At 39.3% G+C, this 24,875-nt stretch overlaps 1 protein-coding gene across 1 annotated transcript; it reads left to right on the top strand.

The window, feature by feature from the left end:
• The first annotated feature begins 6,274 nt into the window (after positions 1-6,274).
• On the top strand, positions 6,275-7,861 carry LOC133792378 (uncharacterized). The gene is made up of 2 exons (XM_062230278.1): positions 6,275-6,478; positions 6,881-7,861. The coding sequence occupies exons 1-2, from the start codon at positions 6,275-6,277 to the stop codon at positions 7,859-7,861; spliced, it is 1,185 nt and encodes a 394-aa protein (XP_062086262.1).
• The last annotated feature ends 17,014 nt before the right edge of the window (positions 7,862-24,875 follow it).

The following is a 24,875-nucleotide window of genomic DNA, read 5'->3' as shown; positions in this document are numbered from 1 at the left end:
AACTTAATGCTCCATGTTTAACATTCATGTTGTTATTCTTTCATATACCATGAAGCACGAACAATCATCCTTTTAGTCTATACCTAGGCGGGTCTTAGTCTTTAATGCATCGCCTTATACTTTCATGTCTTAAGCAAAGACAATACCCTTCCCGTTGCCCTTCCGTATCCATCCATTGGATAGGGATTCTAATACCATAGGGTGCCAACCAATTCTTAGTCTATCTTCTGAATATCTGATACAAAACTATCCATTCAATCCAACTTTAAGTTCTTGTGTCATCCCAATCTCAGGTGTAGCTGTCTTCGAAGACGCTTCAAGTAGTAGATGACGTGTTTACCAGTCTCACTGCACTTCTTACCCCTCAGGCATTCTTCAGTAATTTCTTTGTGGCATCTGGTTGAATTCCTTCATACATGATCCCATCACCTTCTACAACATGACCTTGAATACATTTGGAGGAATCGAAGCATACATTTTATGGAGCCTTACCTGAAACCCTACTTTATCAGTCTTAGTATTATCAATGTAGTAGTTGTTTGCGTGCTGCTTCTAACTGGGAGTAAACCATCACATTCCTAACCAATCTCAATGTGGCTCATCCTTGTCGTTCTTGTACTCTCTGCTTGTCGAACTTACATGTGTCGTTAAAGCATTGGTCAGTTAAGAACCTTCACTGGTAACCCATCACATCCCACTTGGTGCAAGAAGTAATTTCAAGAATGTTTCTTTCGTTGATCCTTAGCTGGTAATAACCAGATCAAAGATCAATTCCTGAGAACATTGTCCTATCTTGCAACTGGGCAATTGAACCCTTCATTCTTAACAGGCGATGTCAAGGTGTCCCACGATACAATGCTTCGTCTGATTCATCCTTAAATCAGATACCTTCTTCAACTGAACCATTAATTCTTTCTGTTAAGCTAATATCATTCTTCATGATGTCCTTGATACCAAGTCTATCCATACCCAAAGCTCGTAGTGTACTCAACAATTCTTTGTGCACCTATCTGAAACCTTACTGGCTTATCTAGTTTCCATTCAATCTAACTGATATATTCCAGGCGATATCAACCCCAATGTCCAGGCATCTCATATATACAATCGGGTCCTTCCCTTCCAAATCCAGGCATTACTGCCGTCTCCTGTAATCCATGGTTGTCCCTTATTTAACTGATTAGCTCCTACTCAGGCTCATATCAAAACTCTCATATGATGAGATCAATCACTTTTACCGTAAACCCTTTTACCATTAGTATTCCAATTCTTCCCCAGCAAGCACTAATATCTTAAGCCCCATCGTATAACAACCTTGAAGCATGCGCTTCATATCTGAGTCTTTTTTGGGAGAAACGCAGCACTGAACTCTTCCAACTCATTATATAACAAAGGATGAGGACTAACTAGTCAACCAATCACCTCTGAGGGACTAGCCTCAGGCTCTAACCATAACAAGGCAGACCAGTCCTCCCTTCTCCAATCTCAGGCAATCTGACCTAACGTGCTTAATTATTCCATGTAGAAAACATGCCTTCACTTAGTGTCCTCCCAGGTGGCGTCTCTCGCATCTGGCACATACTAAATAAATTTACCAGGCCTCATCGCCGGCCTGGCGGCTAACCTGTAAATTATAACCCTTCCTATCAAAACGAAGAGAAGTAGAACCATCAAGGGTCCTTCTTTTCTGGTTACTGGGCATCTACCCTTACTAAATCCTGCTAATGGGAATACCATTTCCCGCACTTCTTGCCCTACGGCTTTCACACTCCATAACTCATCTCCCATATCTTTAATAATAAGTCCCTCCCTACTGCCCAAGCATAGATGAAAATCTCATGCACTGGAGCAACCCTGGTGCTCTGGGCCATCCCAGAGTTCAGTCTTTAAATAAATCGTTATTTCCGGCCTACATCCGCTGGTACCAAACCCTCAAGAAGTTTGACCAACCCATCAAATTCATCAACATACTTTGTCATTGTCCTACCATTCTGAACCGGGTTCATAACCTCTTTGGTCTACGCAATTCAAATTGCGTCATATTAGTCTTTTTTGTCAAGTCACTGTCTGAATTCCTCCCAACCCATCATGACAACATTCTAGGTTTGGGGTACTATTCCCCACCACTTCAGGGCATCCACCTACCGCATGCGCATGGAGAAACTACTCTATCATGGCCTACCATTATCATATCATCAAGGATAGAGTTAATCACGCCCATCTACTGATTTGTTCCTAAGCAAACCAAAACCTTCCTTGAAAACTAGAGGATAATGCTTCGGACGTCGTTCATACAATAACTCTTATCTGTGTTCCATCCTCAGGTTGAACCAACACTAGAGCCCTTACTGTCAAGACATATGGAGCAGTGTTTCCCTGATGAAACCCGCTGCTCAACCACCTAATTCCCTTAATTTGATCTAGTAGCCTTACTCGCATACCAGCAAACTTCTGATGCGAATTCCAGGGGCAAATGAAGGGTCCCAACCCTAACTATCATCTAGAGCCCCCACTCTAACAATACTAGGTCCAATTAACTTTCTTGACTACATACATTATGAATCAGTCTGCAAACACCGACTAAACCCCTCAGCCCTAATGTTCGTATCCATAAACATCCCACGAGCAGGTCCAAAAAATCACAATAATCACACACACAATAAGCATATCAAAGCACCAATCTACATTACTCATGCATTAATTATCAAGTTCCATTTTTACCAAATATATTCATACACATCATGCTTTCTATACTAACATGTAGATAAGGCACATAGGTTCGATTTAAACAATTAACCACATAATCATGTCATTAAATACCTAACCGTGAGTCGAACTTATCTTTAGCGGCGAGTGTATGTTATTAAAATATATATTTGCCTCAATGGAAATGGTAAGAAATTTACAACTCTATGAAAAAATACAATAGACAAGGATTGATAAAATAAAGTGTTACAACTCTATAACTAAAAATACAAATAAACAAAAGAAGAAATAGAAGTAGAGAATAGTGAAATACAACTCTAAGCAAAAGATACAAATAAAGTGAAGGGTTTGAAACAAAAGAAATAAAGATTACAACCCTAAACAAAGATACAAGTAAATATAACAAGAATGATGAGAAGAGAAGCAATAGAAGAAAAATAAGAACAAGAACAAAACAATAAGAAAACTCTCACTCACACAACCAAAGTGAAGAGTGTTGGGGATCACCAGCTTGAACAAGGTCTGAAACCTTTGTCCAAAAGCTTTTTTCCCCTAACTCAAGCACTAAGGGATCTCTCACAGATTTTGGAAATGCTTTCTGGAATAATCAAGTCTCTAGATGTTTTCTAGCCAAGTGCTCTAATGGATAGAAAAGTTGTGTCTTTCAAGTGAGCAATAGGCTCCTATTTATAGAGTTTTGAGACACCCTTTGAATTTCAAATTCCACCAACCCCCGTGGTTGTTACCAATGATTAATTGGATGTTTATGGAATTAAAATAGAGATTTGGGAGTTACTTGGTTGTTGGAAATGTTCAAAATTGGGTGAAATCGAAGTTTGGAAAATGCTATCAGCCGCTTAGGCCGCAGCCTGAAAAACACTGGCCGTAGCCCACGATGTTTTTCAGCCTCTTGGGTCGCAGCCTGAAAAGCACAGGCCGCGACCCAAGATGTTTTTTCAGCAACCAATTTTCCAAATTTTCCAACACGTTCCAAATTCATTCCTACTTGATTTTGTAACTTCCATACACATTATGGGAGTTAAAATCACATCTCTAACAGCCATTTCACATATGGATTTAAGAAATTCATCTCAATATTGTGTAACAACAAATCTACATAATAATGTGTAATATTTTGAAGTTACAAATTTGTGATTGAATTTGTAACACCAAATATGTTACATATTTGGATATTTCACATATATCTAAATAATGTAACTCTCTATTATATGTTACAATATGTGACACTCTTTGTCACATTTATTTAATCTAAAACATTATATTATAAAATAATATAATATTACATTATATTATAAAACAATATAACAGTGTACACACCCAACTAGTCTTAAGGAACCCTTAAAACCTAGACTGCTCTGATACTAAGTTGTAACGCCCTGGATAACCAAGACCGTTACACTATGTGTTTAAAATAGTGCTTAACTTGATAAGCAAGATAAATGTGTAATTAAAGACTAATTCAAGGTCATGTAATAAAATATTTGGCCAACAAAATGATAATTTTTCATTAAAATATTAAGTTTTTACACGGGATCCCAAAAAATCAATTTATAGATTAGTAAAAGATAAACAGATACAATTTAGCTGTCCTAGGCGGCAAAAACAGGGGTTAACCCTAGTTCCTCCCAAGCTACCCTGACCGTGGTGATCGAGCACGCTGCATATGTATACACTGCCCCTGAATCTCTCCAACTCATGGCTGGTCTAGCTACCAACTCCCTTACCTGCACCACGTAGCACCCATGAGCCAAGGTCAAGCAAGAAAACTTAAAACAACATGCACAACTACGCAACAATATAAAAACAATAAACATAATTCACCAAATTCAACTGGTAATAGATTATAGTCAACAATCTCAATAGTAGCATTTAGTCTACCTTGACCCAACCAGTCAATTATTCAACAGAGTACAAGCATTAAGCTAAACAATGACAAACACATATATTCTCAAGCATACATTTCAATCAGTAATAAAAATATTCAGGGTCAGCGCCCTTAGGTCGAGCCCTCTATTTACTCAGCTAACCCCGACTTGCTTAAGCCGAGTCCTCTGATTATTTAGCTGACCCCAGCTCGCATTGGCCAAGCTGCGTCCAGAACGCTTATTATCAGCCCCAACACGCTTAGGCCGTACTTTCATATCCCATATAACAGACATATATCTCATAGAATCCATATATTCAATTACAGGGAATCTCAGTCCCAACAAAAACCACATGGGTGTGCAGTTTTCTTAGCTCAGATCCTGAGCAGCAAGCTATAATGGCCCCGAGCACGATCCTTAAATCTCGAGCCCTTGCGGTAAAACCTAGTCACACTGTGATAATGTATAACCATAATATTCTAAACCAACTAAATACTTTGAAAACAAATACTAGCCTCTGGGACCTCAAATTGTACTAAACTGGGTAGTAGAATTTGTCCCGGGCTTAGGTTAGAATCCTCGAGCCTCGCCAAGCCTAAGACCTTGGCTTCCCCTTTATTTTCCATTTAGGGCCGCGACTTGCTCTCCCCTGAGTCATGGTGTGCTTGTCGAAATAAAGGCTTCCTAGCCTCTTCAAGCATGCAGGTCACGACGCCTGAAGAACAGGGTTGCGACCCGAGGCCCCAAACCCAGAAAATCCAACCTTTTCCTATGCGTTTTCCCCAGCCAAAAGGAAGAATGAACCGAATAGAGAGAGAAAGGAGGGGCTGAGAGTTTACTGAATATTCTAAAGGTTTCCTCTTGGTTCTACACTATTCAAATTGACTGACTATGTCATCCCTTTAGGCAGTAAATGACAGAAATGCCCGTGCCCTTTAACTTACCCTCTAATGCCCTCAAGGGTGAATCAGTCTTTTGCTGTAGTTCCCACTAATTCCTCAAGTAGGCCTACAAATTCCCAATTAATCCCAACATGCCCATTTAATCATGAAATATTTACCCATTACTCAATAAACCCCAAAATATACATTAAACTTCCCAAAATACACCTAGGCTCGCCCTAAGCCGGGTATTAAACCCCGCTGTGACTATTCTGCAAATTCGCTCACTGGGATCGCCTCGAGTCGTATACTGAAAATATATCCACATAATAATGTGGTCTCAATCATTTACACACATATAATCACATTTATGCCCGAGACGGGCCAATATTACAAATATGCTCCAATTATCAAGAGTGGGCGCGCATGCATACTTAATACTCATAAACATGCATATAATCATACTCACATTATCATATATATATATATATATATCATGCATGCCACATAGTCATGCATTTAATCAGTTAATCATACATATATCCAGTTATGCCCTCTCGGCACGCTAATCAAGGCACTAAACCCTATTAGCATTTTTGAGACATTACAACTATGTTCCTGGAACGATATTTTTAGCATCTAAAGTTGGAAGCATTAAGAAAGAGATTTGCAGTATTGTATACAAAGGAGTCATTGTATGAATATTGGGAGAGATTCAAGCAGTTGTGTGCTAGTTGGCATAATCATCAAATAAGTGAACAACTCCTAATCCAGTACTTTTATGAAGGATTACAATCATTGGATATGAGTATGATTGATGCAGCCAGTGGGGGTGCACTAGTTGATAAGACTCCTGCTGCAGCCAGGGGCTTGATTTATAATATGGCTGCCAACTCACAACAGTTTAGCATTCGCCATGATCCTAATCCACCACCAAAGTCAATTAATGAGGTGAGCAATTCAAACGAGAACCAGCTTGGTCATCCATTGGCTCAATTAACTACAGTGGTACAACAACTTGCTTTAGGCCAATAGGTGCGACCATGTGGAATATGTCAGGTTGTGGGGCACGCTACTGATACTTGCCCTACTATATTTGAGGGAGAGACTGAGGGTGTTAATGCTGTAGGTAATTTCCCAGGTCAATTACCTCAAATGTACTATGAACATTTTTCACGAACTTATAATCTTGGCTGGCGTGATCATCCAAATCTTCATTACGGGAATCACCAACAAGCTGCTCCATAGTCTACACCTGTTATACCACCTGGTTTTTCTCTTTAGTAGTGATCTCAACAGAATTATGCACCTAGACCATCACAAGCGCCATAAGCTGCTCAACCACCAAGTACAAAACCCTCTACTGAAGATTTAATCAATGCAATTGCTACAAATATGCTTCAATTTCAGCAAACTACCCAAGCGTCCATCAAAAGTTCGAAGAATCAGGTGGGACAACTAGAAACATCATATAATAGGTTGGAAGCTCATCTTTCTAATAAACTGCCTTCACAACCTGAAAAGAATCCCAAGGATAATGTAAGTGTGATAACACTGCAAAGTGGTATACAATGTAAGCCACCAACACAACCTTCATTGCCAGCTCCAGGGCAAAAGCAAGTAGTAAACAACTCCATCCATGATGAATCATCAATGCAGAAAAAGTCACATAAACCAACTATGTCAACCTATGTCCCCCATCTGCCTTTTCCAAGCAGATTGAAAAAGTTTAAGAAAGAGGAAGTTGACAAGGAAATTCTTGAGACTTTTCGCAAAGTTGAGGTAAACATTCCATTACTTGATGCTATTAAACAAGTGCCTTGTTATGCTAAATTTTTGAAGGAGTTATGCACGAATAAGAAGAAATTGAAGGGTGATGAAAAGATAAGTGTGGGGGAGAATGTCTCTGCTATTCTCCAAAAGAAGCTGCCACCAAAATGCAAGGATCCTGGAACCTTTACAATTCCTTGTATGACTGGGAATAAAAGGATTGAGCAATGTATGATAGATTTGGGAGCATTGATTACTGGCATATCATATTCATCACATGCTTCTTTAAATCTTGGGCCACTAAAGGAAACAAGAGTTATTGTTCAGCTGGCTAATCACACTAATGCTTATCCTTTAGGGGTAGTTGAAGATGTACTGGTAAAGATTGATAGCATTGTCTTTCCAGCAGATTTCTATATACTTGAAATGGGGGATGCATCAATACCCAATCCGACACCAGTTTTATTTGGGAGGCCATTCTTGATGACAAAAAATACAAAGGTGGATGTTAGAGTAGGAACGCTGACAATGAAATTTGATGGTGAAGTTATCAAATTCAATATGTTTGATTCTCCTGGTAAGATGAAAGGGACAAAGACTTCATTGAAATACCCAACATAAAGATCTTGAGAGCAACATTCAGTCGAGCTAATGACGTTAAACAAAGCGCACTTGAGGGAGTTTTCCTTTCCTTATCTTTCGTATTATTTTCATTGAGGACAAAATATTGTTTAAGTGTAGGGGAAGGAACAATTTCATTTTGTCTGTTGTTGGGTTTATTTTTTCTGTTATTCTTTATGTTTTCCTTTTTCTTATTTGTTTGTGTATTTTCTTGTGTTGTTCTTGTTGAATGTAGTGGTCGATGATGAGAACTATGGATTTCACTGAATGTGATACTAGATAATGATGAATTTTGTATGATTTGTGTGCTTAACCCATGCGTGATTGCTACTTAAGCTTGAGCTTGTATTTTGGAATTTATGTACACAATTGATTTTACTTCTTCTTTGTATTGGAAGCAATTTTTTCCATGTTGGAAATTTAAAGTCCTTATCACTCTAGAAAGCATTAATTAATTATTTGAGGCGAAATCATGAGTACACATAGTTAGGGAGATGATTAAGGCAAGTTCTTTGGATCGTTTAAGCCTTTTAGCCTACCCTTGATTTGTTATTCCATAATTTTCCATTTTTGAGCCATAATGACTATTATTTTATTCTATGAACCTCGAATCTAGACCTTTGCAGCTTTGAAAATTTTAATCCTTTCTTGTAACCCGTTGCACCATAGTCATAAGTGAATGTTATTTTGTGGGATGGATATTATAAAAAAGGGAGGCAAATTATGTTATGGTTATTTTGTTTGGGTTGTGCTGTGAATGTAAATGATCTCCTATTTCCCTGTGAAATGTGAATTGAAAAAAAAAAAGAGTTTGCAATGAAAAATTTCAAAAATATATATTGCAAAAGAATAAGTGTGGGAGAAATAGTGAGATCGATGTGAAAAGAAAAAGATAAAAGAATATTTATTCTAGGTTTGTATGGGAAGTTTGTGGGAAGATCTAAAGATTAGAGAAAAAAATGTATGCTATGGTGTGAATTGAGCATAAATGTAACTTTTTCATCTACCTCTAACCTTAGCCTTACATTACAAGCTTATAAAGACCTTTTGATTCTTGGTTATGTGTATTTATATTAGTGGAGAATAATTGGTCAATGTCTATGGAGTGAATGTTCTTTCATGATAAGTATTTTCTATACAAGGGACACATACATATATATATATAAATGTGTTGACCACAATTTTGGTCAACGACGAGTAGACGTCAAAACTACAATAAACCTTCAAGAGAAAAATACGACACTGATAATTTTATAGTGGTTCAGCCCCAATTTATTGGTAATAGCCTAATCCAGTTGGAGTTGTGATATATATCCTACACTTAAGATCAGATGAACTTGAGCCAACTGAGTTTCTTAGGTGTAAGTAGAAAAATATATAATTTCTCTCTCTAAACTCTCTCAGAAAATGCCCCAAGTCACAGTCCCATAGTCTCCAAACTAGAGAGTTTTTCTCAGTCTCCAAAGATCAGATCCCCCCAAAATGATGCCATGAGCCATTTATTTATAGGCTAATGGATCGTACATCAGATATATTCCTTTGACCGAGTCCTTGGTTCTTCCAACAGACTTTAATTAATAAAATATGAATGAATTTAAATTACAATAATATAGCTATTATTCCGGGATATCTGAGAGATTCCCGCGACAGTTGAGAATGATTCGGGTTGAAGCTATTACTGAGGCTTTACTGAAGTAGATGGTAACTTCTGAGATTCTAATTTGTGGACCGACCAAATCCATCCCTGAAGTGACTGGTCGGCCAAGACAACTCACCAGTCGGCACAAGCAAAAGCACTCCTCTAGCACACATCTGGTCTAACATGACACATCTCTGGTCTAGCATGACACATTTCTGGTCTAGCAAAACACTTGACTGGTCGGTCAAGACGACTGACTGGTCGGCCAAAACGAATGACTAGTCGGCCAAAACGTCTGACTGGTCGGTCAAGATGACTAACTGGTCGGCCAATATGAATGACTAGTTGGCCAAAACGTCTGACTGGTCGGTCAAGACAACTGACTAGTTGACCAGAAGGAATGACTGGTCAGCCAAAACGACTGACTGGTCGGTCAAGACAACTGACTGGTCGGCCAGAACGAATGACTGGTCGGCCAAAACGACTAACTGGTCAGTCAAAAATTTTATTGGTCGGACAAAAATTCTACCAAGTCGGTCAGATCACTTCCAAACCAGATAAATAATTTTAATATCACAACTCCGAAGAGCCAATACATTTATTGGCTATTAATGTGCAATTTCCTCACATCCTATTTATCTGGCATTAACTTGGAACCACGTGCATCTAAATCCCCTTTTACCATGCATTGCCACTTGTCACTTCTAATTGCCACGTCATCGAACTGAAATTTTGGGGATAACAAAATGTTTGACATGCAGGAATTGATTTTGATACATCTAAGTGGGTAAGATTGATTATGAATGAGGCCATAAAGATTGAATTTTATTAGTGATTCACTCTAGGGTTAAAATTCTAATGAATATGGAATTTGGATTTATTCTAGCATTATAAATTTGTGTGATTCTTTGAGACAATCATCACTTTCAACAAGATTGTTGCTTAGTTGAGTCTAGTTTATTTTGTTTGATGTTATTTTTATTATTTTTATTTTTATTTTAGTTTTAGTAGTTTTCTAAGGGACTAGCAAAGTTCAAATATGGGGGAATTTGATAAGTTCATCGTTATATATATATTGCATGTTATTTCATATTTAGATGATGCTAATTTAGCGTATTAAGATATTTTAGCTTCATTTTGTAAGTTTTCGATCTTTAAACTAAGTTGTAATTTTGTTGATAATACTAATATATTTGATGCAATTTTGGTTTAAGAATTTTATAGGCTACAAAAAGGGTTGCAAGATGAAGTTGAGATGTAATTATAATGTGTTTTAAAGTCTCTAAGCATATATGGTGATGTTGCGGTGAATGAAGCTTGAGTAGCGGCTTACAAAACCAAGAGAAGTGAAATTTGGAGTGTTGGTTGTGGCTCAAAGAAGTGGTGGTCGCAACCTAATTACAAGGAATTAGGATTTTGGAAACAGCAAGTTTTGGCTGCGGCGAATGCTTCTTCAAGAAGCGGCCAAAATACCAATTTTTAAGAGAAACTGTGCACTGGCCGCGACCACTACTTTTCCAGGTCGCGGCTCAAGGTGAATTTTATCAAGAATCAGGCACACTGGCTGCAACAACCACTTTTCCTTGCCGCAGCCAGTCAACGCGATTCCAGATTTTATCTTATTTTTAATTATATTTTTAAGAGGAATATAAAGAGTTTTAGGGCTAAGGTTTTCATATGTTTTTAATTACGAATTCTAGAGATTAGAAGAACAGAGGAGAGGAGAGGACAACAATCTTTCCTACGTCAAACTAGTTTTTCCTTCTTCTCTTTAAAACTCTTTAATTTCAATTATCATTATGTTATTGGTTATGTTTGTAACTATGGAGTAATCTTCTTTTAGTTTAAGGGTTATTTCAAAACCCAAAACATAAATTCTTGATTTTCAATAATGAATGTTATTTCTTGATTTCTCCAATGTTAAATTGCTTCTATGATTAATGTTATGGATTATGTGATATTTAGTTAGATGGCCAACTAATTAGGATGTTTCATTGTTCTACTATCATCTTAGATTACTATTCACCAAATAGTTTAGGGTTCTAAGTGTATGTGATAATTTGAAATTGATACTATTGTCATAGGTATTATTGATTGTGATGAAGTTTAGAACCTAGGTTAAACAAATTATATGGTAAATTGATTTGTTGCTTAGATTATCCTATCTCCATATATATTAATGTTATTCCTAGGTTAAATAGATTACATGCTTCATAGATCTATTGCTTATTATAAAGATTTAATTATTGAGTGCTTCACCTTGATTAATTGTAATTGGAATAATTGACTGCTTTAGCGTTATCTACGGGGTTAATAATTTAACTGGGAAATTAGAATAATGTTTATTATTTTTGGTATTGAATGATTGTGGAGGGTGGAGAATGACTCTTAACTGTTTCTTTAAATCATACTATCAACTCATTATTGCTTTTATGTTTATGGTATTTGTAGAGTCCAAAGAAATTTACTTAGCTAAGTTAGATAGTAGTATAATAGTAATAATAGTATTATCTTTATGACTGTGGATTTTTGGTTCAGACCGGGATTTATTTGGACACTCATAAGTAGTACTTGTATATTTTCTAAGTTTAACCTATAGTTTAGGAATATTAATTTTAACCTAAGGTTTGATTAATATGACTGATATTGAGGATAATATTTATTATACTATAAGGTTTAGATAAGAACCAATAAGATAATAGCACATGTTATGTATAGGTTTATTAATGATTAAGTATTTTGAGGATCAAATTTATTAAGGTTAAAATTTGAATACTCTAAGGTCAGTCAGCAGCTTTGAAAACGTTAGAGGGCTTAGTCAAGGCTGTTTACTCAATTCAAATTAAGCTAAAAATGTGTAATTTCGTGTTTAAATATTCAGCGTATGCCGATATATCGCAGCTATAGGGGGCGATATATCGCAGCACGAAGATACAAAAAACACGAAACGTTGCACGATTGCCTCAGGCATACTGGCCCAGGCGATATATCGCCTACAGGGGGCGATATATCGCCTCTCTCAACATATTTTGAAAGTTTTCAAAAACGTTCTCCATTCAAACCTTCAACCTCTTGATAAGTCCAACATCTTTTTGAACGAGTCTTCAGCCTCTGCTGAACGATAATTCAAATGTTTTTCACTTAAAAATCCATTATTTTTATTCAAGTTAAATGAAGATCTTTTCATTCCTAAACTCAATAAATAGGACCTAGTACCCAGCCATTTATTCATCTATTACTCTAAGTTCAGAGGCTGCAAGTTGCTAGGTTAGTGTGAGAGTGTAAACACTTGGGTTAGGAATTATAAGCTTGATCACTATAAGCTTACCAAACACTTGGGAAGTAAGGTTCTATTCACATTTCGGTTCAAGGTGTAGATTGGTCATAGAAGTACTCAAGGTATCCCAAACTCTAGTCCATTTCTGTATTATTTTCTTTAAAGTTCTCATAGTCTTCTACTCATATTCTAACCTTATTCCTATTCTTGGTTAGGAAATCTAGGTTCTTGAGCACAAGGCTTTTGGTAAGTATATTTTGATAGTATAGTTCCCTCATCACTTTCATCCCTTTTTCTTCAATATACTCACCCTATTATAAATGGTTTTTAGGAGTGTTCCAAGGTCCCAAATCAGTTCTCATATCCTGGTTATTTTGGTAAGGAAAATAGGATAGGATTTATGTGTTATATGCTTTTATATGTTATCTTATGATTTTATGTTATGTAATATGTTATGTTAAGTATGATTGTAGACTTGGGCATATGACCTATATGACTAACAAGCCCCAAATAGATTATGGGCATAAGACTTGCTTAGCTAGCAAGACCCCACTAATCTAATGGGCATATGACTTGCTTAGTTTATGGGACCCCAAGTAATAATGGTCATTATACTATGTATGTGACATAAGTGTTATGATATGTTTTATGTAGCATTATGAATTTTTATGTATATGGCTATATGTTAGATTTTCCTTGCTAGGCATTAGGCTCATTCCTTTTATGTTTATATGTGCAAGAAAATAGCTATAGTGGCGGGAAAGGTTCTTGGAAGCTCGGGGAATGTGTATTGAGGTGGAATGGATTCAAAGAGCCGAGAGTTTCGATTCGAGGATGTAGTTTTTTTGTTTCTTATGATTTTTATATGTATTTTTTTCTGCATTTTATTATGTAATCTCTTTTTAATTATCATTATGTCATGTTTTGATTTTAAAACAATGGGATCCCATATCCTAACTTAAATTTTATGTAAGTTTGACCCTTTGTTTTTTTTCAAGTTTTAATAAAGTTATGATCTTATCACTTGTAAGTGTTATTAAGAATTAGTGTTTATGTATAGTTTTCGTTAATGGTCCAAAAGTCTAGAGTAGTTGGGTCATTACAGTATTTAAGTTTCAGTTTGAGAAAAATACCCCTTCTTTAATTTTCGTTGTTAATTCTTGAATAATAATTTTAACCTAGTCCGCGTGGGTTCGACACGTACTTACTGTTATACTGATATAATTTGTCATACTGAAAATAAAATAATAATTAAATTTGACATGACACCCGTCAGAGGCGTTGGGTTCTTCTGAAACGCCTTGGCGCCGCGGCGCGTGTCTTGTGACTTTGTGGATCAAGGTTGTCTTCCTAGAGGCACGTCGCAGCGCACAATGGGGAAAATGGCCAAATGAGATTTTGAGTTGCGAGGACTCAAAGCTAAGGGCTCAGGAAGGATTCTACTACCCGATTTAGTAGAATTCGAGCTCCCAGAGACTAGGACTCGATCTGGGGCTTTTACTCACTCGTTATTATTGGTTATTAGCTATTATGATTGAGACTAGGGTTCACCGATTGGATCAGGAGGAAAAGGGTCGTGCTCAGGGTTGTGATACGTGTCTCATTAAGAACCTAAGGTAAGAAAAATGCATCTAATATGTGGTTAGAGCTTGAACCTGGTCATTGAACATGGTTATAACTATGATTGAGATGTCTTATGAAACATGTCTGATTATATTGAGCAAATATGTGATAAATGATTTATGTTTGTCTGCATTATATGATTGAAAGGGTTGACTTATAAGTTAAGGGAGGCCATAGCGTTGAGTGTGGGCCGGAATGGTTAGGTGTATCCAAGAGTGTGACATACGATTGAACGACCTTATGGTCTCTTGGAAAATAAAGCGTCAGGTACGCTTGACTAGCCCTATGGCTAGTTATCAATAAATAGGGCTGCGGGCCCCGGTGTGACTTTATAGTCACTTAGCTTGGTTGAATGGATGCATGAGTAGATTTATTAATGGTAGGCAGGCCAAATAAGATTCTGAAATATGTTATTGACTTCTTATGAGTATGTCTATGTTTTCTTGTTGAGCCTTGGCTCACGGATGTTGTGTGGTGTAGGTAAGGGAAATGAGAAGCTGCGCCAACCATGTGTTAGAGAGCTTCAGTGGCAGCGTGTACATATGCAGCATGCTTGACCACCACGGTCGGGGATTCAAAGAGGAACTAGAGCCAAATCCTAATTTTTCCACTTAGGTTGGCCTGTTTTGTATTCACCCTTTTGAGTTGTAAATAACTTTTTAAATGTTTATTTTGGGATCCCATGTACGAACTTAAATTTTTTAATGAAAGTAACTATTCCTTTGACCAAAATTTTTAACCCTAACTCGTTAATTACTCCTAGTTACACGTTTATATCCAAATGTTTTGATTAGTGAGGCCAGCACTATTTAAAATACATAGTGTAACAGTCTTGGCTATCTAGGGCATTACAAGACATGTCGGCTTATGAACTGTGACATATCACCTAACCTTTGGTGAAGTTGTTCAAAATTGATCTTAGATGACTCCAATTGCTCCGAACAAATTTAGGCATGCTTAGATACCTCATTGTATAACTTTAGACCCAAAAAGATCAATTTTGTAATACCTATAACTCAAACTCAAATTTCACCAACTACTTGCTTCTTTTCCCTCACTCATGGCATTAGATCCCAACCGACACACACACCAATGGCATGTGATTAGTTTAATTTTCATATTAGGCCCAAATTTGAAACCGTAGTCCAGCTTGAATTCGAAATCAAATCTAACAGCGGCCCAAAATCTGACACCTGAATTTGACCACAAACAGGCAGGTTTTGAAGCCCATTTCCTAAATTTTAATCCAAAAAATCTAAATCAAATAAAGTCACTCTATGTGCCCCTAAAGAAAAGGCACTTGAGATTGAAGAGGAGATCTGATGAACAACTTGGGAGTGCTTGAGGAAAATCTAAGGACCTTTCATGTTATAGTCCTGACACCTAACACCTAGCCTAGGGCCGATTTATCAATTTTTGAGTTATTTAAGGTTTTATATTTTGTAATCTAAGTACTCTTATCACACAACAAGAAATGACACATTTGTGAGTAAACCTGGCCATAATAGAAGCCAAGCTCAAAGATGAGGAGTGCTCTAGTAATATTACGAAGATGAATAGTGCCTATGTAATATTCGACTGTAACGTCCCGAATTTACTATTAAGGCTGAGTACCTTGACTATTGTGCCAGAGGGCATAATTGGATTTATATATGTGGAATTAATCGAATAAATGTGTGACTACGTGACATACATGATTTATGTGGTAATATGAATATATGTGCATGTTTATGTGTATTAAATATGCACATGGGCCCGTTTTTGTAAATCGAGGCATATTCGTAATCCTTGACCCATTGAGGGTATATTCATAATATATATGCTTTATGAGAGAGAACACATTATTGTGGAGATATATTTGAGATATGGGGTCCAAGGCGATCCTAGTGAGCGGATTAGCAGAACAGGCACAACGAGGTTAAATATCAAGCTTGGGATTAGCCTAGGGGCATTTTGGGAAACCTAGTGAGTACTCGGGATCTATCGACTAACGAGTAGTTATTTGGTGATTACTTGGGTATGACAAGATTACTTGGGAATTAATAGTGTTATTTGAGGATTAGAGGAAAATGGGACACAAATACAATTTTGACCTTAAGGGCTTTAATGGGAGAGTTGTAAGGCAGGGGTATAGTGGTCATTTGGCTAGGGGATAGACTTAATACCTTGGAAGCCTTTAGAAACCAGAACAAGACAAACACTTAGCTCAGCAAACACACTCATTCTCTCCCTCTCTCTCACGTTCCCCTCTTCCTCTCTTGGTGTGCCTTGGAGACCTTTGAAGTTTGGAAGCAAAAGCTTGGATTTGGTGAGCTTGGAAGGGATATAGAATTGGGGATTGAATAAAGGTCCAGCCTAGGGTCCTAACTGCAACGACCCAAAATCACTAATAAGGCATAAGGGCCTTGATTAGCATGTCGGGAGGGAATAATTGGTATATGTGTGATTAAATGGTTAAATGCATGATTAATATGATTATATGAATATGTGATATGCATGTCTATGAGTATTAAATATGCATGTGCGCTCTTTCTAGCTTAAAAGGGCATATTTGTAATTTTGGCCCGTTAAGGGCATAAATGTGAGTAAATGTGATAAATTATTGAGACCACATTATTATGTGGATATATTTGCAGCATATGGCTTGAGACGGTCCTAGTGAGCGGATTAGCAAAATAGTCACAGCGGGCTTTAATACCCAGCTAGGGGGGGGGGGAGCCTGGGGATATTTCGCTGGGAATTTAGGGAATATTTGGGATTTATTGAGTAATTAATGAATATCTGGTAATTAATTGAATGAAGGGATTAATTGGTAGATAGTAGGAGCACTTGAGGAATTAGCGGGAATTGGGAGCGAAATGACCATTTTACCCCTAGGAACAATTTGAGGATTAATAAGCTTAAAGGGGACATTATAGTCTTTTTCTTAAGTGATATACTTAGAGGAGTAGAGGTGACCAGAAACTGAAGGAAGCAACTCAAGCTCACTCTCTCCATCTCACAGCTTCTCTCTCTCTCTCGCTTGTGCTTTCAAGCTAAGGGAAGAAAAGGGCAAATTGAATGTTAGAGCTTAAGGAAAGTCTGATGGTAAGTCTTGAGGAATTGAAGCCTTTATCCAGGAAGTTCAGCTGGGAACTTAGGAGAATTAAGCTCAAGAGTAGGGTGAACAAGCTTGTAGAGATTTAACAGGAAATTGAGGTAAGTTCTAATCACTAATGTTGTTTAAGAATTTAGATTATTAGAGTGGAATCTAAGCTGAGTGTTGGGTGATGATTTCTACTAAATTGGGGTAGTGATTTTAGTATAATTGCTAGGAGTTTTATGTTTAAATATGTGACTAAAATCCTGAACTCGTAGCAGGGTTTGGTTATGGTTGAGAGGCTTTTCTGAGTTTGATTTTTGGGAAATTTGGCTAGGAGAAGTGTGAAGAAAACCTAGAATTTCTGGGTTAGAAGGGGCGCGCCGTGACCCAGCTCTGGAGTGCCGCGGTGCGTGTGCCCAAATGGGCTGGGTATGCTCTCTGATTTGGGGGAGTGGCACGACCCTAAGAGGCTAGTCGCGGCTCACCTCCCCTGTGGCTTGGGTTTTTGGTCTCTGACTTGAGGGCAAGTCGTGACCCTTGGGGCCAAGTCGCGGCCCGCCTAGGGATTTTTAACTTGGGATGGTTTCTAGAATTGGTAAGGCTCAGGGATTCGAACCTAAGCGCTCGGGAAAGTTTCTACTACCCGGTTTAGTAGAAATTGAGGTCATGGAGGTTAGTTTTTATATCCTAAGTATTTATTTGTATTGGAAGTTGAAGATTACCCATTAGCCACTGTGACTAGGTTTACTACCAAGGCTTAGGACCGAGGATCGTGCTTGGGAACGTTCTATTATATCTACTCAGAATTTAAGGTAAGAAAACTACACCCTTGTGTGGCTGTGTTGGGACTGAGATTCTCTATATCTGGATATGTATGTGTTGTATAACTGTGATATTGTTATGTAAACATGAAATGAACGACCTAAGAGAGATGGGGCTGATGATTTGCACACAGGACGCGGCTTAGCCACTGTGAGCCGGGGATAGCTAAATAAACACTGGACTTTGCCTAAGGGAGCTAGAGTCAGTGGAGTAAATAGAGGGCGCGACCTAAGGGAGCCGACCCTGAGTAATGCATATTGATTGAGATAAATTGCTGAATCTATATGTTTACTGTTAGTAGTTTGATGTCTATGAATTTTTGAATATCTGGATGACTGTTTTATGATTGATTGATTATCATCACTAATTATGTATTATTGTTATGGTTTTCTTGTTGGGCCTTGGTTCACGGGTGCTACATGGTGCAGGTAAAGGCAAGGGTTAGATGGATTAACCATGAGTTGGAGAGCTCTGGGGGCGAGGTGTACATTGTCAGCTACTCATCCGCCACGGCCGAGGGAAAGTACAAGGACATAACCTAAAAATTGTATTTTTCCATTAGAATGGCCACTGGATTGTATATAACTTTCGAGAATTTTGTAAATTTTCCTCTTAAACCTTGTTTTTGGGATCCCATGTACCAAACATCAATCTTAATGAAAATTGACCGTTTACGATCAAAATCTCTTAACCCTAACCTGATTGTTGATTTTAGGACCACACTTTTAATCAATTGACTTGATTAGCAAGTCTTGTACTATTTTAAATACACTGTGTAAATCCAGGGCATTACAACTTGGTATCAGAGCCGTCTAGGTTTAGGGGTTCCTGAAAACTGGCTGGACATGTGCACTCGCTGCTAAAGTCAAGCTCGACTCAGGGTTTGGTAATTTTATATATGTGATTATATGCTTAAATGTGTGAATGAAATATAAATGCTTTACTATATGATTAATAGGGAGCATGAGATACTGATAGGGCCTGACCCTTGACTAATGTGTGATGATAATGAGGCGTGCTTATTAGCATTGATGTTGCATGTGAGTGAATATCTGAATGATTATTTGCATCTTGATTGGTTGAGTTCCAATGGTGGACTATGGAAAGACTGTTAACATGTCATCATTGCCAGACCGACGAGTCATTGATTGCAGATAAATTTGGATAGCTATGCGTCCAAGGTGATCGATACGACTAGTCGGCACAGGGTCTAAGGCTAGAAATGATGATCAGGGTCAGAACCCCCCGTCAGTCCCTGAGAACTGGCAGTAGATACTTGCAGATATGCAAGCCTAGTTACAGAGCCAAGAAGAGCAGATCTGCCTCTTAAGACAGTATGCTCCGTTAGGGAGTGCTGCACCTTTTGTGCCACCTGTTGTGGCACCAGTTGTACAGACACCTGAGATTGGGAATAGGTGGGAGCCACTTTATGAGCGGTTCAGGAGATAGCATCCTCCAACCTTTGAGGGAGGACCAGATCCACTGAACATTGAGCAGTGGATGAATATGATCATTTCTACCCTGGATTTCATGAGGGTGGAAGATAATGACTGGGTGGCCTGTGCCACCTACATGCTTAGAGAGGAATCTCGTACTTGGTGGGAGGTGGCATCACAAACCAGGGATGTTTCTACTCTGAGTTGGGATGGGTTGAGAGACTTGTTCAGCCAGAAATACTATAACGTTGTCGTCAAAGCCGCGAAAGTGAATGAGTTTGTGGGGTTAGTGCAGGGCTACATGACAGTCACAGAGTACGCCCTGAAGTTTCATAGGCTTGCAAAGTTTACACCAGACCTAGTGCCTAATGATGCAACTAGGCAGGACCAATTTATTCGGAGGTTAATGCTATGATAGCCCGAGATGTGAGAATTACAATGGTACCTGGGGGAACAACTTATGCCCAGGTTGTTGAGAAGGCTCTTACCGCTGAGGAGGCGGAGAATAAGATCTAGAGGGAGAACGCTGCGAGACGGGAGGTTCGCAGGGCGGTACCTCCATATACAGGGTCTAGTAGGGGCGGAGGCCCCAGTGATCTAAAGAGGAAGACCCTTGACACTTCGACCAATGCCGGTCCTGATTGGAGGGGTCGGGGTGCTCAGGGCGGCCGCCAGGGAGGCGGTGAGACATGGAGAAGTTACCCAGAGTGCACGAGGTGCAGGAAGCGCCATCTGGGCAAATGTCGGACAAAGGCCTGTTATGTGTGCAGGGTGGTAGGGCACCTCAAGAAATACTACCCAACAAAAAAGAAAGAGGAATCAGGGAAGGTGGACAGCTTGACTCCAGCTCGAGTGTTCACCTTGACGCAGGCAGAGGCTGAGGCTAGTCCCTCGGTAGTGATAGGTCAGCTTTCTAGCATTGGTTTCTCTTATACTGTATTGATTGACTCTGGTGCTACACATTCATTTGTTTCTATTAAGGTAATTGATAGATTGTGTAGACCTAGTGAGTATTATATTGCGAGGTTTGGGACTATATTGCCTACAGGGGAATCGGTAGTTTCTAGGAGATGGATTAGAGCACTACCAGTGATGGTAGGTGGTAGGGAACTATCAACAGACTTGATCGAGTTGAGTATGGATGATTTCAATATGATATTGGAGATGGATTGGCTGGTCAGATATGGGGCTACAATAGATTGCAGGAAGAATATGGTGACTTTTGAGCCTGAAGGAAAGGATCCCTTTGTTTTCGTGGGTGCGGTGCACGGACCCCGCATACCCATGATATCTGCATTGAGAGCTAGAGGCCTATTATAGGGAGGTTGTATAGGTTTCCTAGCTAGTGTGGTAGATACTACCAGAGTTATGACAGTAGGGCCAGGATAGACCAGATTAGTACGTGAGTTCTTGGATGTGTTTCCTGAGGATTTACCAGGACTGTCACTGCACAGGGAGATTCAGTTTGTTATTGAGTTAGCGTCGGGGACTGAGCCAGTGTCTAGGGCACCATATAGGATGGCTCAGGTGGAACTAAAGGAATTGAAGATACAATTACACGAGCTTCTTGATTTAGGGTTTATCAGGCCTAGCTACTCGCCATAGGGTGCTCCAGTTTTGTTTGTGAAGAAGAAGGACAGGACTCTGAGGATGTGTATGGACTACAAGAAGTTGAACAAGTTGACCATCAAGAATAAGTACCCCTTACCAAGGATCGATGACTTGTTTGATCAGCTGCAGGGAAAGACGGTGTTCTCGAAGATTGATCTTCGATCTGGTTATCACCAGCTGAGGATCAAGGATGAGGATATACCGAAGACGGCCTTCCGAACGAGGTATGGGCATTATGAGTTTCTGGTTATGTCGTTTGGTTTGACCAATGCCCCAACAACATTCATGGACTTGATGAACATGGTATTCAAGGACTTTCTAGACCATGTTATGATTGTCTTCATCGACAATATCTTGGTTTACTTCAGTTCAGAGGCAGAACATGAGCATCATTTGTATGCCAAGTTTAAGAAGTGTGAGTTTTGGTTACCAGAAGTGACGTTCCTTGGACATATTGTTGGTGAAGATGGAATTATGGTGGATCCAGCTAAGGTGGAGGCAGTGAGAGATTGGCTGAGACCAAGGAACGCCTCAGAGGTTAGAAGTTTCCTTGGGTTAGCGGGTTATTACAGACGGTTTGTGGAAGGGTTCTCAAAGATTGTTGCACCGATGACAGAATTGACACGGAAGAATCTGAAGTTCATCTGGTCAGACAAGTGTGAGAATATCTTCCAGGAATTGAAGCGACGACTGATTACTGCTCCGGTATTCAGTCTCCCATCGAAGGGAGGAAATTTTGTGGTATACTGTGATGCATCGAGGTTGGGTTTGGGATGCGTGTTGATGTAGAATGAGAAGGTTATCACTTATGCATCATGATAGCTGAAGGAGTATGAGCAGCGATATCCTATCCATGACCTGGAATTGGCAGCGGTGGTATTCGCACTGAAGGTATGGCAGCATTATCTGTATGGGGAGAAGTGCGAGATATACAACGATCATAAGAGTTTGAAGTACTTCTTCACCTAGAAGGACCTGAATATGAGGCTGAGGCATTGGTTGGAGTTGGTGAAGGACTATGATTGGGACATCCTTTACCACCCAGGGAAAGCCAACATAGTGGCGGATGCGTTGAGCCGGAGGGGCTCGGGACAGTTGTTTAGCTCTGCACAAATATCGAGAGAGTTGGCAGAAGAAATGTCTAGAGCGAAGATAGAGTTGGTTGTAGGTCGATTGGCCAATATTTCCTTGCAGTCTACCCTCTTGGAGAGGATAAGAAATGGTCAGATGGATGATGCGCAGTTGCAGGAGGCTAGAGGGAATGTCCTAGCTGGAATAGCTAAGGATTATTCTATTTCAGAGACAGGATTATTACGATAAAAAGGTCGGATTTTTGTCCCAACATATATGGGTATTAGACGAGAGATATTCGATGAATCCCATACTACACCATACTCACTCCATCCAGGCACTACGAAGATGTATAAGGATCTACAGACGTTGTATTGGTGGCCTGGGATGAAGAAGGATGTAGTGGAGTACGTGGCTAAGTGTTTGACCTGTCAGCAGGTGAAGACTGAGCATCAGCGACTAGCGGGGTTGCTACAAGCTTTGGGTATTCCTGAGTGGAAATGGGAGGATATTTCGATGGATTTTGTGGGAGGTGGGGCTTCATGACTTGGTGTGGGTGATAGTAAACAGATACACCAAGTCAACTCACTTTCTGCCAATGAAGACGACCTATACCGTGGATTAGTATGCGGAGCTGTACGTGAGAGAGATTGTTCCCAAGTCCATAGTGTCAGACCGGGATCCTATCTTTACCTCCAAGTTTTGGGGTGGTTTTACAGAAGGCTATGGGGACTTAGTTGAAGTTTCATACGACCTTTCATCCTTAGACCGATGGACAGACTGAGAGGACGATTCAGATTTTGGAGGACATGCTCAGGGCGTGTGTGATAGACTCCGAGGGGACTTGGAGTAAGTATCTCCTGTTGATTTAGTTTTCATACAACAACAGTTACCAATCAACGATTGGAGTAGATCCATATGAAATGTTATATGGAAGAAGGTGTAGATCACCCATTCATTGGGATGAGATGGGTGAGAGGAAGTATTTGGGACCGGAGATGGTTCAGAAGACTAATGAGGCTATCGAGAAGATCCGAGCTTGAATGCTCGCTTCGCAGAGCAGACAGAAAATCTACGCTGATCCTAAGCGTAGGGATGTGGAGTTCCAGGTAGGGGACCATGTGTTTCTGCGAGTCTCACCATTGTGAGGGGTGAGATGATTTAGAAAAAAGGGCAAGTTGAGCCCTAGATTCATTGGACCTTTTGAGATCCTAGAGAGGATCGGGTAGGTGGCCTATAGATTGGCACTGCCACCGTCATTGTTGGGAGTTCATGACGTATTCCACAATTCTATGCTTCGGAAGTACGTCTCAGATACGACTCATGTGTTGAAGTATGAGGACTTGGAATTACAGACAGATTTGTCGTATGAGGAGCGACCGGTTCAGGTCTTAGACAGGAAAGACAAGGTTCTACAGAACAAGATGATTCATTTAGTCAAAGTATTGTGGAGGAATAGCAGGGTCGAAGAAGCGACCTGGGAGCTTGAGTCGGAGATGTGAGATTAGTATCCCGAGTTATTCAGGTAAATTTCGAAGACGAAATTCTCAGTAGGATGGGATAGTTGTAACGACCCAAAATCACTAATAAGGCTTAAGGGCCTTGGTTAGCGTGCCGAGAGGGCATAATTGGTATATGTTGGATTAAATGGTTAAATGCATGATTAATATGATTATATTAATATGTGATATGCATGTCTATGAGTATTAAATATGCATGTGAGCTCATTCTAGCTTATAAGGGCATATTTGTAATTTTTGCCCGTTAAGGGCATAAATGTGAGAAAATATGATAAATTGTTGAGACCACATTATTATGTGGATACATCTACAGCATATGGCTCGAGACAGTCCTAGTGAGCGGATTAGCGAAATAGTCAAAGCGGGGTTTAATACTCGGCTCGGGGGGAGCCTGGGGATATTTCTCTGGGAATTTAGGGAATATTTGGGGTTTATTGAGTAATGAATGAATATCTGTTAATTAATTGGATGACGGGATTAATTGGTAGATAGTAGGAACGCTTGAGGAATTAGTGGGAATTGGGAGCGAAATGACCATTTTACCCCTAAGAACAATTTGAGGATTAATAAGCTTAAATGGGACATTATAGTCTTTTTCGTAGGGGCTAAGTGATATAATTAGAGGAGCAGAGGTGACCACAAACTAAAGGAAGCAACTCAAACTCTCTCTCTCTCTCTCTCTCTCTCTCTCTCTCTCTCTCACTTGTGCTTTGAAGCTAAGGGAAGAAAAGGGAAAATTGAAGGTTAGAGCTTAAGGAAAGTCTGCTGGGAAGTCTTGAGGAATTGAAGCCATTATCCAAGAAGTTCAGCTGGGAACTTAGGATAATTGAGCTCAAGAGTAGGGTGAAGAAACTTGTGGAGATTTAACAGGCAATTAAGGAAAATTGTGGGTGATGATTTCTACTGAATTGGGGTATTGATTTTAGTATAATT

This window comes from Humulus lupulus, chromosome 7, assembly GCF_963169125.1.
Source record: "Humulus lupulus chromosome 7, drHumLupu1.1, whole genome shotgun sequence".
Classification (NCBI taxonomy): Eukaryota; Viridiplantae; Streptophyta; class Magnoliopsida; order Rosales; family Cannabaceae; genus Humulus; species Humulus lupulus.
This window is presented reverse-complemented; position numbering and strand designations above follow the sequence as displayed.

Bases quoted from the DNA above. Each gene is read 5' to 3' on its own strand.
- LOC133792378 (XM_062230278.1), top strand. From the start codon at position 6,275: ATGAGTATGATTGATGCAGCCAGTGGGGGTGCACTAGTTGATAAGACT. The intron at 6,479-6,880 runs GTACAACAACTT...CTTCAATTTCAG, and splicing joins TGGCTCAATTAACTACAGTG to CAAACTACCCAAGCGTCCAT.